Below are 18,183 nucleotides of genomic sequence, written 5' to 3' on the forward strand. Positions count from 1 at the left end.
ACAACAATAACAATTCACCTTCTAAAGTCATTAGATTTGTAAACATAGAAAACGTATAGAGGAAGTCTGATACACAGTCTGCATAAAATATCTTTCCCATTGTTTTGTCTGTGTTAGTAGTTTTTATGGATGGTTTATTTACTTTTGGCAGGTTAGTTTGATCATCCCCATCAGCTTCCATAAATTTTAAATATCCATGCATAAAAAACTTGTGATATTTTTGCTTGTCATGATGATGGACTGTGCCAAATACTGCCGCCTTAAATCTGACCATAAAGTACCAGTCTACAACGTGCCCCCCAAAAAAATCAAAAAATAGTGGAAGAAAAGTCTTTGATTTAGGGGTTGAAAAGTCGTCAATATGGCTATTAAAATAATTCAACTAGGGCTTGAAGTTTTTAATATAGGGATTGAAAAGTCCAAACAGGCAGGGGTTGAAAAGTCTTTGAAATAGGGGTGAAAAGTCTAAGGGTTGAAAAAGTCTTCATTTTGAGAAGGGGTTGAAAAGTCCTGCTCCCACAGTACCTGTGCAACATGAATTTTACAATTTTCACTGGCATTTTGTAAGTGAGCAAGCACTTAATTCAATTCCTGGTTCAGCCAGGGCTTTTTAAGTTAATTGATGTCTTAATGCAATCTTAAGCTTTTTGTTGCTCTTATTTGTTATTCATATTTCATTGATTATCCTGGTTTCAATCAAATTGATTTCAGCAATAAAATGATACAAAAAATAATGAAGCCTATACTAGCCTTTGCTTCATAGAATAACATATGTATATATATTTGCAACATTTATGTTTTGCTGAGGGTCATTTAACATTAATATTTCTGCTATCCAGGTTCTTGGGCAGATGAAGTCTGTGATGTCACAGTTTGATCTTCGGTCCTGTAACATCAGTACCTCCAGTACTCCGAGCAACAGTCGCGCACGATTGGATAGTGAGGAGTCCACAGATCAGATAGAATATGATGACTTCATATCCCCTGGCCAGAAGGAAGGTCAAACATCGGCAACAACTAGCAGGAGAAGAAAGCTGGAAGGGTTAGCAAGCTCCGAGAGCGGGAAATCACTCAATCCGGAAGCCAATTCCATAATGAGATCACTTCCATCACCAATACTGGTGCATTCCCAGAAGGCAATCAAGGATGACAGTCTGCAACGTTATACTGACTTTAGCAAGACTTCGACCAAGTCTGCAATGTCCCTGACACGTAGGATTGAGAGGCAGTCTAGTCTAAAACATCGACGATCTCTTCCTCGTGTGCAGGAACGTGTGCAGGAACATGAACCAGCAACTACAGAAGAAGATGCCAGCCTAACTAATGACCTGCTCGGTCGCCGACATGGCCACATCCCGAAACTTCACATAGAGCCTGTGAATAAGCAGGACTCAATTTCCAGTACAGCTGTACCATCTCATGTATATAGTGATGACAATACCAACTCCAATGCTGCATCTAGCGAGTTGGGAGGTGTATACAGCATTGCACACCTAGACACGGAAACAAATGTCTCTTCACAGCAGCCTGCTCAGATAGATGTCAAGTTTGCCACAGTAAACCCTGACCTTTCTATACCTCTCAATATCAACATTCCCACGCCAGAGATAGAACATACGGACTTGTACCAAGCAGGCAACTATCAGGCAGCCCACATAATCCCTTTCACTCCTATTCTTACGTCCAGATCTGCAGAGTACACAACTATCACAGATGAAATAGACACCTCCTGCATGATGAGCCGGTCACCTCCAAGAAGCCCAACTTCGGCCAACCCATACAATGACAACTGGGACGAGGAAAAGGAGGAAAATGTAGCCTCACGCATTGAGAAGGCCGCCCTGAGACAGGCGGAGGAAATGGAGCACCGGCGGATGGAGAGGGTCATCCGGAACCGCCTGCGTCAGATCTCCATGGATGAGAGTGATAGCATCAGCGATATTGCTAAACTTGCTGTCAGTGAGATGGAGATTGAGGACACACACTCGGACCATGAGGATGACGAGAGCATCCATGGATCCACGGAGGACCTTACCCAGAGTGGGCGCACACAGAGCTTCACCTCCCACACATATCGAGCGGTCACAGAGAACGCTAGCGCTACCGAACTTGAAGATTCCGGGCCAATCCAGTTTGATGCTGGGGTCGAGATCCGTATACGCAGGGCCTCCACTCTTGATGAAGATCCTCATTCACCCAAATCTGTATAAGAATTTATTATGATGATTAAATTAGATCTTGACAGTGAATTCTGTGATCAAATTTCTTTCTTTATGCATTTATATTTTAAGTGATTTTAATACAAATTTTTATGTTGAATCTCTCAAGGGTATGAATTACATGCATGTATTACCATTTTTACTGTATTGTCTCTGTTGATCAGAGATACTTCGATATCGCAATTGTACAAAGTAACTATGTATTACAACAGATGTTGAACATCCAATGCAAGAAACTGTAAAGTCTGTTTAGTAGTTTCCATGCACTCAGTTGTAGGCTGCTTGTTATACGTAAGATTTTAATCACATTTTGCAAAATTCTTATCAATGGTATAATTATTTATTATGAATGATATGAAAAATTTGAATTGATAAAAATATTTTTTCTTTGTTTCAATAAAGTTAAGATTTCCTTTGTATTGCAGTACAGAAAGTTCTTCAATTTAACACACATTCTCTTTCAAGATTTTATTTCAAATTTTGTCAAGGCAAATGCATTTTTTCAAATGTATATGATAATATTTTGTATGATATAGGTTCTTTTTTTGTTGCATAGTTGTTGTTGTTTTGTCTGACATTGCAGGGATCGTTTGCGATATTTGAATTTAAATATTGTACATATTCTCTTGTTTAACATTCGCAAAAAGCTGTTGTTAATATGTTATTGTTATGCATCATGTAATGGTTAAAGGTTAGAAGTATGCATTGACCGAAATAAATGGTTTAAGGGCGACCACATGTGTAATAAGTGATGTGGCATTTTTTGCAGGAAGGATAAGCGCTCAATATACAGTGTCGTTTGCAAGAGAAAGCACATAATTAACTTAATATCATTAAGAATGCAAACATATCGAATACACTGTGTAATAATACAGGGTGGCAGGCACTTGAATGTGAATATCTTGAGTTCTTTTTCACACACTCTTTATAAGGATGCCATGTTAACGTGATTATTGTGGTGTGTGCAGGTTTTGTCCACAATTTACTCTGCATTCTTATCCTTTTTTTCTACCATGAAACATGTACCATATGTACCATAGGCAGAAAAACTTAATTATGAGTTCAGTTTCTTGTTGATAATTTTAAGAAAGTGGCATCAATGACTTTATATGGCTATTATACAAGCTGTTTTCATTATAGAAAAGCATGTTAAATCATGCTGATTTTAATTGTGCCTACAACATATCCTAGTCTAACAACACCAAGAACTGTATTATGACGCTCCTTGCCATACTTTGTGTACAGTTGTATTATTACTGGTGCATTAGTTTATTGACATTCTGTCATCATTTACGGCAAACCGGTGCCATTTAGAATCTCTACACATTTATGTGTGATGTTGATCAAATTTTAGTCACTTGGATGATTGTTAAGTATCAGTTATGGTTTATTTCAAGTCTGTAAGGAAATTAATTATTCAACTCTTGCACAGTGAGACGAATAATTAATTTTCATATAGACCTACAGATGAATTAAAATGTATATAATGGTTGAAATGATTTTGTTACCGACAAAGCCCGCCTTATTGACCTCTAGTCGATTTTATCTTTTTTTCTATCACTGAACATGACATTGTGTTTGTGTAGAAAATAGTAAATGAGGCAATGTGAATGTAGTTGTTAGTATATTTAAGTATAAGCATATATATTACACATCATTCCTTGTCTTTTACATGATTGCTTATTCTTTTAATGGAAACGTACCTGTGTATTTCGTACAGCAGTGTCATATTTCCAGGTCAAATTCCATATAAAGCATCTGATTGTTTGATAATTTTTACTGCATAAAATAGTAAGACAAACTATTCAGTTTGACCTTCAGTATGAACGACCAATGTATTTGGGGTGCAACTTTTTAAGTAAAGCATTTATACAGCAATATATAAAATATTGATTAATAGTAATATAAAATGTCAAATAATTTGAAAATACTGTCATCCCATTGATTCAAAAATGATTTCAGCCATTATTGATTGTTATTGTATGAAATGTTAATGTTGTATGTATGTTTGTTTAGCATTGTTTGGTGCTAGTAATAGTAATGGTCACAAGTGCTATACAAGATACAAATGATAATATTAATGATAGTTCAACCCTGTCAAGGGTAGTGCTCAGTCTGTGTATTCATGTGATAAATGCCTTTTCGACAAATGTCTCCGTTGAAACCATTGAAACTTCATAGGTAAACTTTCTTGAAGTACATTTCTTACAAATATAACTTCCAATAGATGGGTATATATTACCTGGTTGTATAAAGTATGGCAACATACAGAACACTGCATACTAGATTACAGAGATAAGTTGAGTTCTATTAATTTCATAGTTCTTCTTCCATACGTATACTGAGCTGGGCTTTTAATAGGGTGTACTGAGCTCAACATTGTTTTACTATTATTTTTTTTACAGTACATGAAGATCAGAGAAAAGACATATTATTGTATTTATCATTGTTTTACCAATAGTGTATTACAGATCATTGTGCAATTCGTATGATCATCATCTGAATAGATATTGTATTACTCATAACCAGATTTTCCACTGGGGTTTTATATACTATTAATAACACTAATGTTATTGCTTAAAACTTGGGTTAAATATTAATGTGTTAAATTTGTACTGTTTTTTTAGATGCATGGTCTGGAATCCCAAGGATTTTGGAGAAGGGGTATTGATCATTTTCTGCAATGTTAAACATTTCAATTCTTGTTAAAGTATATCAAGAAAGCCCAACTTTTTGAGGTTTCTTTTCATTGTGATAAGCAGTCCAAAGCATGTTTTAAAGGCCTTACCATGCTTTTAATTTTGGACATGAAAATAATGAGGGTTTACTTCTTCTTCTTAAATATTTGTTCTTTTACAAGTGCTTGTATTTAGGGGTCTGGAGTGGTTCACATGTTTCCCAATTTCTCAAAACATCATACGGTTGTATCAAACTTTAGTATCTTTTTTTAAATTTACCAAATCTCTTCAACTTCATTTTCTGAAATGAAAACATAGCTTATTGTGATTATCATTATAATAACTTCTTCTTAGAACACATTACAATGGGAACACTGTACTAGATGCATTGTTTTGTTTGATAAAAATGAATATTAAACTGATAATGGGTATTTGATAATACTATGATACACCTACAAATGATGTCATCGTTCTGTGTATTTTTCTTTTTTGTTTTCTTTTCACCTATAGTTTTTACTTGAATTCATAGTATCTGTACAAAGGGTTTGGGTTTGATTGTTTGTTGGTCTAGTCCTTAGATGTGATGTGCTTTGTTTAGTACAGCAATATCAAGTACAATGATGTATTATACCTTTTTCAAACGAAAAAAATAACAGCTATTTGATGAAATTATTTTAGAACTTTACATCTTGCTGTGTAACTCATTGATAGAAATATATGTTGTAACTTATTCAAATGAAATATGTATACCAAATGTCTATCATATGAATTGTTGATGTTACAAGCAATAAAATGAAAGGTAACTTGGATGTCTTTTTTTTCGTTTAAACCAGAACATTTGCATAATTACTGTTGTATGTGATTCGGACTGTAACATTTCTGTACATCCTTGTTTATCCACAAGTTAAAGTCCATACATTGGTTTGGGTGTCAGGTGAACATTAGGTTTAAACATGACGTCAGCATAGTGGTAAACCAGATTCCTTTCATTTATTTTGGGATCGTCAGGTTTCTCCATGGTTTGCTGGCTTTAAATGCGTTCATGTTTTAAAATGTATGAAACTATTACATAATGAATCACCGCTTTATAAGTTATATATAAGTTATAATATTAGCATTTGGAGATCCTGAGGGTATATTCTTAATTAACTGGGATTTCCAGTAATGAGTAACCAGTTAGATCGTATTAGTTCATTATGTTTTTATTATATAAGTGATAAAACAAATAATGTAATGCACAGATGATCCATATATTCAAAATAAATAATGACCAATTTATCCGTAAACAGAAACATTATGATCAATGTATCCACATACAACAATGATAATGTACAATTTTAGACATACATGTATAATGATAAACAACATGTTAACGAACTATTTATCCATATATACAGCATAGATAATTAACAATCGATCAACATATAAAAAAACATTGGTCATCCAAATTTACGCACACACATTGATGAGAACAAAACATTTAACTGATTAGGAAACCATCTGATTATCTGAGTTAGTGATAGCACAAACGGAAAACTCTGTAACAACGAAGTTTATCTCCTCCTCAGACCATTGTCCATCCACCTGGTCACCGCCCGATACCAATACGATCTCTTCAAACACGTAGAAGTATCGCAACCGCAGGAAGCGGTTCACCAGCACCAAACGGTCCTTCCGCTTGTCGTAGGCGAGAACTTTACCATTATACAGAAACATAACTTCAGTTCCACGTTTGATCTGCGTGAACCACGTCTCTGTGTTTGTAACGCCGACATTCTCACCGTCGGTGACGCCGATGTACCACTTACGGTCATAACTGGCAAGTGCCACTTTCAGGAACGGCCGGCCTGTGATCTCTAGTTTAGAAATTTTTATAACACGTTTGTCCATATCGTTTCCCAGCAAATGGTTGGCCGTTGCAGCGGTGGGTGTAACCTGCATATACTGGTCTGTCCCTTTGACGCGGTACATGTGTTCCACCTGAATTTTCAGCGGCATATCCTCTGTCGGTCTATTCAGCGTCAACCGCGTGTTTTGAGCTCTCACCACACTGTGTGTCCTGTCCACAGACACCCTCGATAGCTGAGCACTGATCTCGTAACAACATACACTGCCATCCCTGATTTCTCTTCGGACAATGAGATGAAGCCTTCTGTGCCCATCCGTTTGCTCCTTTGCGAAATAACCCAACACCGCTTTGTGTTTGTCGTTTGGTACAAACTCATCTTCTATTGTAATGATTTCATCATCATTATCCAGCTGTAATTGCTGGGCAACGCTGCCCTCTTTCACGTTTGAAAAGAAATGCTTGTAGGTTTTAAGTTTATTGACGTCTTTTTTGTTTTTGCATTCTGTTGTCAATGCTGCCCCAAAATCGGCAGAATTTGCAAGTTTTATGGGGTGAGATTGCACGGTAATACCCGTACTACACGGATTCCAGAAGCTTTGAAATCCGCAAAAGGAAACGTGTTCCGGAAAATCTGGGGAATCCGGAAACGGGACTTCAGACACGTGCAGCTGTTCTATATTCATCATTGAGATTTCAAACAATGTCAAACCAAGTTTAAGTCCGATGTGTACACAGTACTGAACTGTAATGATTAGTTCACAACATTGCGGTACATTTATGTTCACATCTGACTGGGAATTCCGTATATACTATATTTAGTACGTTTTCGTATAAGTGGAAAGTCCACCCGTAATTTATGTTATGTACGTTTTCCTTCCATCACAGTGGACTTCCAGCCTGGTATCGCATGATATATTTAATCAACATAATTGATCAAGTGACTTGGCAAACATTTAACACATGCACACGAGTAGTTTTGTACAGTGATGCGCTGCTGTCCTATTTATAAACATCCATACAATTTAACATGCCTCCATTGTTAATACTAGGTACAATACGCACATTTATGTAATTGAACATCAAGCAATCCGACTTCTCGGCCAATAACAAAGCCCACAGGAGTGACAATTGGATGGTCCTCATTCAATGCACTGCAGTAGTTTTGTTTTACTCGAAGATACATATGAATGTAAACTTAAGTCGAACTTGAGCTTTTTTTGTTGTAAAGCTTTGTAGTTGGAGTGGTGATCCTTGGGCGTTATACCTTCAATATTGGTCTAATCATCTCCACGTATTGGTCTCATCATCTCCACGTATTGGTCTCATCATCTCCACGTATTGGTCTTATCATCTCCACGTATTGGTCTCATCATCTCCACGTATTGGTCTCATCATCTCCACGTATTGGTCTCATCATCTCCACGTTTGACCTTACATGTACTTTCACTAGTAACTTCTATGTGATGAGATTTACCTGCCCATGTGAGCAAATTTACTCATGGGACAAATACGTGCATGAACGCAAATGCCCACGAGGGTATACTTACCCCCCCCCCCCCCCCCCCCGAATCATATTTACACTAGGAGCAAATGTTTGGGATATAAACGCAGCATATGGCTTTGAAATTTTATGTTACGCCATGATACTGTATTAAGGGTGATGTCGTTTTTATCGACAATTCTGAAATGTGGGTAGGGTAATTCGAATTTAAATATAATTGTTATTTGACGGTAAAATTCTTTTAAATTTTGTTTTTGAATTCAGGAAATGATACACATAAAGAAATTATCCAGCTGACCATAGTTTGAAATGGTGTCCATTAGGGGTGTGCCACCTTAAGGATAATTCATGCCCATTGAGAGTATGCCATTTTTTGTTTTTATTTTATGATTTTCACGTTTTGGTCATTTTTAAGGGTTTGTTGGTCACCCAAAGATACATCGGATTAAGAAGAAGCTAAAACTTATTTTGCTATTCAAAGTTTGTTTGTGTTTCAGGGTGCGTTTCAGAGACGATCGTTAAGGCGATCGTTAGCTGATTTTGGTAGTACGACAAAAATTACCGATCGGCACCGTTTCAGAGACGCAACGTGCACCTGCTTTATCGTTAATTCTGATCGTAAACCTACGACCGACTAGAGGCACTCGTAAACTTAACGATCAAGATGGCAGATGAAGATTTTCTCCATATCAAAGTATAATATAACATGTCCTGTAAAACATTTCTTGATATTCATATTTTTCGGATGGTTTTTAATTCGGATAAATAAATGCCTGTACAATAAACAGATTCAGTGTAATATTACCGGCCTCTATGGCATATTATAGTCAGTGAATTATTAAACAATGTTACCATTTATTGAATCATTTCATGATATAAACATTTAATTCTTTTTCTTATAGTTAAACATCTTAATCTGGTGCTATTATCTAGATAAAGTCTGTAAATATACCTGTACTGCAAACACCATTGTCACAACCAATTAGTTGGTTTATTCATCTTCACTTGTAAAAGCTACTTGTTTTTACTAAGTTTCATATGTTCTTTGTAGAACTTTGCAGTATTACTATATATATGTATACATGTGAGCATTCAAATGACAAAAGATACATCTTTTTTTTTTCAGACATACCATTTGATGGCGTGTGTACAACAAAAACCTAAGATGAAAGATTGACAACAAAGTGTCATGGTCTTGATGGAATATGCTGTGCTCCTCAGACCTCTTAGTTAGACATATATTTAATAATGGTATGGAAAAGGGAAATAAAATCTAATGCTTGTTTTATAAAAGATAATATACTGTAGGTATAGTTAACATATGAACACATTGTCATAAGGACTATTAAAGTAATTTAACTGCAAAACCATTTTATGTATCTGCAGTTAACGCACAGGCTATGTGCAGATGATAATTGATATTCTATATTCTCACTTTTTAAAGTTTAAAATTCAATAGGACACAAACCAATTTTATGAATAATACAATGAATTTTATATTAATACCTTGTTGAGCATCTTATATAAATTTTGAACAGTTAATACTGGTATAACATATGTGATATTTAGCTAGGTATAAACATTGAACTAGAAATAAATTGGTAACAGAATGGTGTGTTTCATGTTTTCTTACATACCCTACTTATTTTCATTTTTTTAAATTAGAAATAGTTTTTATAAAATATACAAACATGTAAACTATTAAAAGGTGTAACATGAATGTATTGTTGTATTATGTTGTGCTGTATTAAACAATATATTATAACTTTTTGTCTTTTTCAGGCCACTGAGTAATCCAAGGTTTCAGACATCTAGAATATGCTCATGGTCAGTCTTCAAGATACTCACCCAATCATTCCACTGTGAATAAGGATACTGTGACAAAACAGTAATTACCAACATCCACTGGAGATACCAGACCAAGCAGACTTTAAGCTATATATATATGGACACAGACAATACAATTCATTGCATATTCCAACACAGCATAATATTTCAAACTGTTTCATAGGCAGTGAGGCATTTGTGCTAACCTCATACGTTGAAATGATTTTTGTTTTTTTAAGTTTGACTTTGAATTGGAAAAGCCATTAACATTTGATTTTCCAAAACATTATATTTATACAGTGTCATCTGTCCATTTGTACATATTTTCCTCCAAGCATTTAAACAATTTTGAATTATAAAGGAAAAATTTAAATGAAACATTTATTGAATCCTATGATAATATATGAAACACACACAACCATGGTTGTTCATGTAATATTACCATGGATTTACTATTTCGCTCCATTGTTCGATCTATGGTACTCGATGTTAGACGGTTAAAATGCATTTTCTTTTATCAGGTGTAATTGTTTATTAGATGTTCATAAGATAATAGTACCGAAATATATCGTGTATTTCAAGTTTTGAATTTTCTTTAAAATGTTAAGGTTTCAAGTTTAATTGGCAATATTGGCAATAAATATGTGTTATAAAACATAATATTTTCCATTTACAATTTTACTTTAAATATTAAGACTGGTCAACCTTTTGACCCTCATAAATTATGTATTATGTATTAATAAGTGCTAAACTAGTCCATGTTAACGCTACTCTTGCACGGAGAGGAGAACTCGATAGAGATCTCCGTTAGTCTGATTAGCTCCAAAGTTGGCAATATAATTATATTTAAACTATCACTGTCGTTTGAAAGTCTTGATATTGCGATTTAACACTGTCTGCATGTTAGTCTCGTCTTAGATGTAATTCCGTTGACAGATTATGCCGCATCAGCATCATTTTCACGGAGAGCATACATTTACACGGACTTCACTCGCACTAAGTTCGACGAGTACGTGTTTTGAGACTCGGGCGGACCTATCCACACATCGCCAGTCTCCGTAGTCATTTCCGAGGGATAAATGAGCGTTGCGGGCCCGTGCTGCGCGCTCTCAGGTCCGGGAGGCATCGGAGTCACAGACGCCGCCTTTGTGTGGACTGTCTTCGATGGCCCCGCGGTGATGGTGCGAGATCCTATGTCCAGACTGACACCTGTTTCCGGCCCGACCTTGTTAAAACATTTTAAATGTCGAAACATCCGGCGACGAATGCTTTCCGTCGAGTAGCAGTAGAGGACAAAATTTGCGATCCCCTGGGCGCTGTCTCCAATACCCTGGTAATAGGATACAGATTCATACTATTTTGCATTTGCATGACACATGTAAAGGAAGATGGTCTTATATTACCTGATTCAAAAATATTACATAAGTCAGTATGTTTAAGTACATTTTGATGTACACCAAGTTACTATTTTCAGTAACTACGACATACGGTCAAATATGTTATGTTATTCCGTAAAACGGTATAATGTCATAAAGACATATTAATTGAATGTTTTATTTATAAATAAAATGACGTAATTAAAATTCGAAGAAGCATACGCAAACATTATAACCTACATTTCATAAAAATAGTGGGAAATATGATAATGTTCCGAGATCATATAAAATTTGCGTCTATTACTAGCATTAGTATTGATGAGTAATTTACATTTATAAATCCGTAAAAAAGCCAGTATTATACTCAAGTGTTCATGTGACATATAACGAATCCCGCGATTGCAGTGGCGGTGGCGCTACCTGAAGTGGGTTTATCCACGTCACGTATGGCTTGTTGACAATTTCATGCCCAAAGTTGCCGATGAGGAAGCGCAGGGTGCCCCAAATCCGGCACACAATAAACACGAGCGGAACGAACGTCAATTTCCGGTTCGCCTCGTCCATTACGTCCTTCCGGATCCGTCGTCGTGTCACCATCCGAATCTTCTTCTTAGCCTGTATAAGATAAGTCTGACATTTTACTGGAGGCAGATGAGTTGTTTTCACAGTAAGATGCTGTTTACAGGTACAACATACGTGACGGAAGACATTTAATGAAAAGACGCCAGTACATAACTTTATCTGATCATCATTGCGTATAACGCCAGACCGGTACTAGTTACCATTTGTATCAAACCGGAACCTCTTGGGTTAGAGCACATAGTCTCTTACTTATAGTTTAGACTTAAGACACATTTCTGATCAAATATTTCAACGCACGGTCCGTTACTTTAAATTTTAAAATTTCTACCAGACCGACCTGTCTGCTAAGGAAGACCTTAATGGCAGTATAGAGGACAACAGTGGCGATGTAGGCGGCGATCTCTAGAAACTTGCCAGTCGCAAACTGCCAGAGGAGCACGTGCGGCGACCGGGGGTCAATCCAGCACCAGCTCGCAGTCTCCAGACTCGTGTCCGTCCCCAACACGCCCAGGCACAACGCCACCACCGTGATGATACCTGTGTAACGTACAGAAAGATAGAAAGAGAAGAGGTATTGTAGTCAGCCGCTGTAGCTTTTTGGGCAAAGATCCTAACAATAGAATAACTGTATAGATGGCAATAATAGTAAGTGTATTCCTGGATTAAGCTGCCATAAAATATAAACTTAATCCAATAAAAAAACTATTATATAAAGTTTATAAACCATTACACTTTCAAAAAATATCATCTGTATATTGTTTTTTTCTTCCTGGAAATGAAAAGCAGAACCTGGTGGTATCCAAGACACTATGTGAAACAGTTTCATATACGTGGCTGTAAACTGAGCCTTTCCAAGCACGACGGCAGCGAACAACGACACACCCATTATCACGGTCCAGGAAAATGACGTCATACTGAAGTAGATGGTCATGGCGCTTTGGAAGTCACAGTAACCCTCGCTCTTGTTTATGACGGCGTAGTCGCTGTATAAATACCAGATGATCCCCAGCAGGTTTCCAAGAGCAAGCAGTGCGTCTGAGGCCGCCACATACAGCAGCAGCTGCCGCGCCGGCGACCGTAAGTCCTTGAAGGTCAAGTATAGGATGCATATGGCCGTGCCGCCAAATATGGAGAGCCCCGCCGTGATCGCCGTGAGTGTCACGTAAATGTACTCTGACCGCGGTATTCCGTGCTGGGGAGCCGTGCTTTCATTCAACATGTTTAATGTTGTCAAGAAAGAAATGACTATTTCTCCTTAACCTAGCTTTTGTCGGGCATTGTTTTCCAATGAACTAAGACCGCATTACGTGAAATCCTTGAAAAGCCAGGGAAGTAGCGCTGAATTGAGAATCTATAAAATAACGCTCTACAACACCGTGGTCCACACAGGGGATATATATGAATCCATCTAGGAAACTGTTCTTCAAAAGGAATACGAAACATGAAAGACAGCAAACAAACGGAATCAACCTTTGCAACACCCTCTTCCCGTACACGCGGTATTCAGAGGGATTAGACGCTACACGCTACAATTATTCGACCCGGTCACACTATTAGTGTGTTGCATCCTATGATACTGATAAACCAAGCTATAATCTCTCTATGCCATTCCTATTTATTATTCACCATTATTTATATAAAAGAAATAAAAAAAAATCAAAGTTCTACTGTAACACATAAAACACAAACGCAAACGCACACGCACGCACACACGCGCATACACACGCACGCACGCACGCACACGCACACACGCACACACACACACACAACACACGCACGCACGCACACACACACACAACGGCGTTGAAGTCCATCGTTTATAAGTTCAATGTAAACGCTCCTCTGTTTCGCCCAATTCCTGATAACATTTTTCAAATATCCTTGAGTTGGTGCTAAGAGTTGTATTTACTGCGACATATCGGCCGGATATTACACATTTCACTGATATTATTTACGGGAACAATTAAAGTGATTTTGCCCGCCGACATGAATGCAGTTGCGCGGAAACAGAAACTAGACAAATTTTGATGCAAGACATCATAGACGAGACTGAAAATGCTTTAAAGTAAATGTGAATAATAATATGTTCATCATGATTCGAAGGAGGTTTAATATAAGATTAAACATTCCGACACTAAGTGATTGAAATGAGCAGGGATGATATGAAATGATATGTAACATATAAATCCAAGAGAGTGCCATGTTGCCACAAACATGTTGAAGAGTAAAACTTGTATCCCCACCCCCACCCGAATGGCACCTCCTCAATCTCTTTACGAAGTATCCGAGTCTCAGACGACTGACGGCGCTCTTCAACAAGCTGTTGAAACCGCGCTCGATCACGCAAAAGTTCTTCGCGTAGATTATCATCAGGGGAGGGTTTCTTTGGAGACAAGCGTATTAGTTAGTATGTTATAATGATTTGAACTTAACAGCGTACTGCTCGACTAAAATAGTTAGTGTCAGGGCTTACGAAGTTCACATAACTGATGTATGTTTTAGCGTATCCGTTGGCTCGATGTTCTAAGATAAATAACAAAAATATATAAATACAGACGAAGTTAAGCAGAAAGGGGTCTTCATAACTTATGATGATTTTCAGGAGAATATTTTCGGAATAAACACGCTCTACTGTTCCCACAACGGTGTGCATAGCTACAAAACAAAAACACTTTCGCCAAAGTAGAAACATGTTTTTCAACGTGTTATATATAAATGTATTTAGAAATACTTGTGCATAGTTTGCATATGTCTTATTTTGAAATTCAAAGTCTCAAACCGAGGTGGCAGCACAGTTACGGTATCAAACCGAGATGGCACAACAGTTATGGTCTCAGACCGAGGTGGGAGCACAGTAATTGTCTCTTACCGAGGTAGCAACACAGTAATGGTATCATACCGAGGTGGTACCACAGTGATGGTCTCTTACCGAGGTGGCAGCACAGTAATGGTCTCTCACTGAGGTGGCAGAACAGTAATGGTCTCTTGTCGAGGTGGCAGTTCGGTTATGGTCTCAAACCGAGGTGGCACCACGGTAACGGTCTCTTACCGAGGTGGTAGTACAGTAATGGTCTCTTGTCGAGGTGGCAGCACAGTAATGGTCTCTCACTGAGGTGGCAGAACAGAAATGGTCTCAAACCGAGGTAGCCCCATCGTAATGGTCTCCAACTTAGGTGGCACTACAGTGATGGTCTCTTACCGAGGTGGCTGCACAGTGATGGTCTCTAACCGAGGTGGCTGCACAGTGATGGTCTCTAACCGAGGTGGCTACACATTGATGGTCTCTAACCGAGGTGGCTGCACAGTGATGGTCTCTAACCGAGGTGGCTACACGGTCATGGTCTCTAACCGAGGTGTCTGCACAGTGATGCTCTCTAACGATGTGGCAGCACAGTCATGTTCTCATACCGATGTGGCAGAGCAGTAATGGTCTCAAACCGAGGTGGCAGTACAGTAATGGTCTCTTGTCGAGGTGGCAGTACAGTAATGGTCTCTTGTCGAGGTGGCAGTACAGTAATGGTCTCAAACTCAGGTGGCACTACAGTAATGGTCTCAAACCGAGGTAGCAGCACAGTAATGGTATTAACCGAGGTGGAACCACAGTGATGGTCTTTTACCGAGGTGGCAGCACAGTTATGGTCTCTTACTGAGGTGGCAGTGCAGAAATGGTCTAAAACCGAGGTGGCACCACAGTGATGGTCTCTTACCGAGGTGGCTACACAGTGAAGGTCTCTAACCGAGGTGGCTGCACAGTGATAGTCTCTAACCGAGGTGGCTACACAGTCATGGTCTCTAACCGAGGTGTCTGCACAGTGATGCTCTCTAACCGAGGTGGCTGCACAGTTATGGTCTCAAACCGATGTGGCAGAGCAGTAATGGTCTCAAACCGAGGTGGCAGTACAGTAATGGTCTCTAACCGAGGTGGTAGTACAGTAATAATCTCCAACCGAGGTGGCAGTACAGTAATGGTCTCAAACTGAGGTAGCAGCACAGTAATGGTATTAACCGAGGTGGCACCACAGTGATGGTCTCTTACCGAGGTGGCTGCACAGTGATGGTCTCGAACCGAGGTGGCCCCACAGTTATGGTTTCTAACCGAGGTGGCACCCCAGTAATGGTCTCAAACCGAGGTGGCAGTACAGTAATGGTCTCTTACCAAGGTGGCACTACAGTAATGTTCTCAAACCGAGGTGGCACCACAATAATCGTCTTTTACCGAGGTGGCAGTACAGTAATGGTCTCTTACCGAGGTGGCAGTACAGTAACGGTCTCTTACCGAGGTGGCAGTACAGTAATGGTCTCAAACCGAGGTGGCACCACGGTAACGGTCTCTTACCGAGGTGGCATTACAGTAATGGGCTATTGTCGAGGTGGCAGTACAGTAATGGTCTCTTGTCAAGGTGGCAGTTCAGTAATGGTCTCTTGTCGAGGTGGCAGTTCAGTTATGGTCTCAAACCGAGGTGGCACCACAGTGATGGTCTCTTACCGAGGTGGCAGTACAGTAATGGTCTCTTGTCGAGGTGGCAGTACAGTAATGGTCTCTTGTCGAGGTGGCAGTACAGTAATGGTCTCTTGTCGAGGTGGCAGTTCAGTTATGGTCTCAAACCGAGGTGGCACCACAGTGATGGTCTTTAACCGAGGTGGCAGTACAGTTATTGTCTCTTACCGAGGTGGCTGCACAGTAATAGTCTCAAACCGAGGTGACACCACAATAATCGTCTCTTACCGAGGTGGCAGTACAGTAATGGTCTCAAACCGAGGTGGCACCACAATAATCGTCTCTTACCGAGGTGGCAGTACAGTAATAGTCTCAAACCGAGGTGACACCACAATAATCGTCTCTTACCAAGGTGGCACTACAGTAATGTTCTCAAACCGAGGTGACACCACAATAATCGTCTCTTACCGAGGCAGCTGCACAGTAATAGTCTCAAACCGAGGTGGCACCACAATAATCGTCTCTTACCGAGGTGGCAGTACAGTAATGGTCTCTTACCGAATTGGCAGTACAGTAACGGTCTCTTACCGAGGTGGCAGTACAGTAATGGTCTCAAAACGAGGTGGCACCACGGTAACAGTCTCTTACCGAGGTGGCATTACAGTAATGGGCTATTGTCGAGGTGCCAGTACAGTAATGGTCTCTTGTCAATGTGGCAGTTCAGTAATGGTCTCTTGTCGAGGTGGCAGTTCAGTTATGGTCTCAAACCGAGGTGGCACCACGGTAACGGTCTCTTACCGAGGTGGCAGTACAGTAATGGTCTCTTGTCGAGGTGGCAGTACAGTAATGGTCTCTTGTCGAGGTGGCAGTACAGTAATGGTCTCTTGTCGAGGTGGCAGTACAGTAATGGTCTCTTACCGAGTCGGCAGTACAGTAATGGTTTCAAACCAAGGTGGCTGCACAGTAATGGTCTCTTACCGAGGTGGCACCACTGTAATGGTCTCTTACCGAGGTGGCACCACTGTAATGGTCTCTTACCGAGGTGGCAGTACAGTAATAGTCTCTTACCGAGGTGGCACCATAGTAATGGTCTCTTACCGAGGTGGCAGTACAATAATGGTCTCAAACCGAGGTGGCAGTACAGTAATGGTCTCTTACCGAGGTGGCAGTACAGTAATGGTCTCAATCCGAGGTGGCAGTACAATGATGGTCTCAATTGCCTAAGTGTTCTATGTTAAAAGGGAATCAGTGTTTAATCTTAATTCGGGATGCATGCATGTGGATCTAAAATCCGTAATATATCGGTCTAGGCAGCTCTAGGTCGGAATTGCGTGAAAAGAAGTCGGTCAATATGGACTTAGATTACGGAAGATGCTGGTTATTTCCAGAGACACCTAGGTGATTATTTGTAACGGATAGTCGATAACTGACCTTTATTTTCTATCATTAACCGTTAAATAAAGGATCCACATTCAACGTTGAAAAATGACCCTTTGGGTATTTTAAACTGGGTTATTGAATGCTACTCCGGCGTTTTTCATTTGTCTGAAATGCCTGCATTTATAACTTATACGTAGGTACACGTCGAACAACTGCGACACAAATTGTAATCACCAGCATGATACTATTCCAAGCACCCCAAGTGAAGGTCATTTTCGTGCTCGTACTTCGCAGCCTGAACGACCCACCAAACAATCAGAACCACGCATATAA

The 18,183-nt window shown here is 39.2% G+C and overlaps 3 protein-coding genes and 1 long non-coding RNA gene across 8 annotated transcripts in view; 2 read left to right on the top strand and 2 right to left on the bottom strand.

Annotated features, from left to right (window-relative positions):
• Nucleotides 1–5,703, top strand: part of LOC128226929 (transient receptor potential cation channel subfamily M member 3-like) — a 108,355-nt gene extending 102,652 nt beyond the window's left edge. For all 5 annotated transcript variants that reach the window (XM_052937044.1, XM_052937046.1, XM_052937045.1 and 2 more), the window contains one exon: nucleotides 840–5,703. In XM_052937044.1, the coding sequence (XP_052793004.1) occupies nucleotides 840–2,210 (1,371 nt within the window). In that variant the 3' untranslated portion in view covers nucleotides 2,211–5,703. The remainder of the gene's footprint in view (nucleotides 1–839) is intronic.
• Nucleotides 5,704–6,078: 375 nt separating this feature from the next.
• On the bottom strand, nucleotides 6,079–7,617 carry LOC128228427 (uncharacterized). The gene has a single exon (XM_052939731.1). It carries the CDS (start codon nucleotides 7,430–7,432, stop codon nucleotides 6,386–6,388), a length of 1,047 nt encoding a protein of 348 aa, XP_052795691.1. The 5' UTR covers nucleotides 7,433–7,617; the 3' UTR covers nucleotides 6,079–6,385.
• A 1,033-nt stretch (nucleotides 7,618–8,650) lies between these two features.
• LOC128225610 (uncharacterized) lies at nucleotides 8,651–10,728 on the top strand. The gene is made up of 3 exons (XR_008259664.1): nucleotides 8,651–8,941; nucleotides 9,374–9,498; nucleotides 10,030–10,728. It is a non-coding gene; the product is annotated as an uncharacterized LOC128225610 (long non-coding RNA).
• Nucleotides 10,729–11,050: 322 nt separating this feature from the next.
• LOC128226280 (G-protein coupled receptor 157-like) lies at nucleotides 11,051–13,251 on the bottom strand. Its single transcript, XM_052936161.1, has 4 exons — nucleotides 12,822–13,251; nucleotides 12,370–12,569; nucleotides 11,871–12,065; nucleotides 11,051–11,404 (listed from the first exon to the last, which is right to left on the bottom strand). The coding sequence occupies exons 1-4, from the start codon at nucleotides 13,249–13,251 to the stop codon at nucleotides 11,051–11,053; spliced, it is 1,179 nt and encodes a 392-aa protein (XP_052792121.1).
• Nucleotides 13,252–18,183: the final 4,932 nt, after the last annotated feature.

This window comes from Mya arenaria, chromosome 3 (assembly GCF_026914265.1).
Source record: "Mya arenaria isolate MELC-2E11 chromosome 3, ASM2691426v1".
NCBI lineage: Eukaryota > Metazoa > Mollusca > Bivalvia > Myida > Myidae > Mya > Mya arenaria.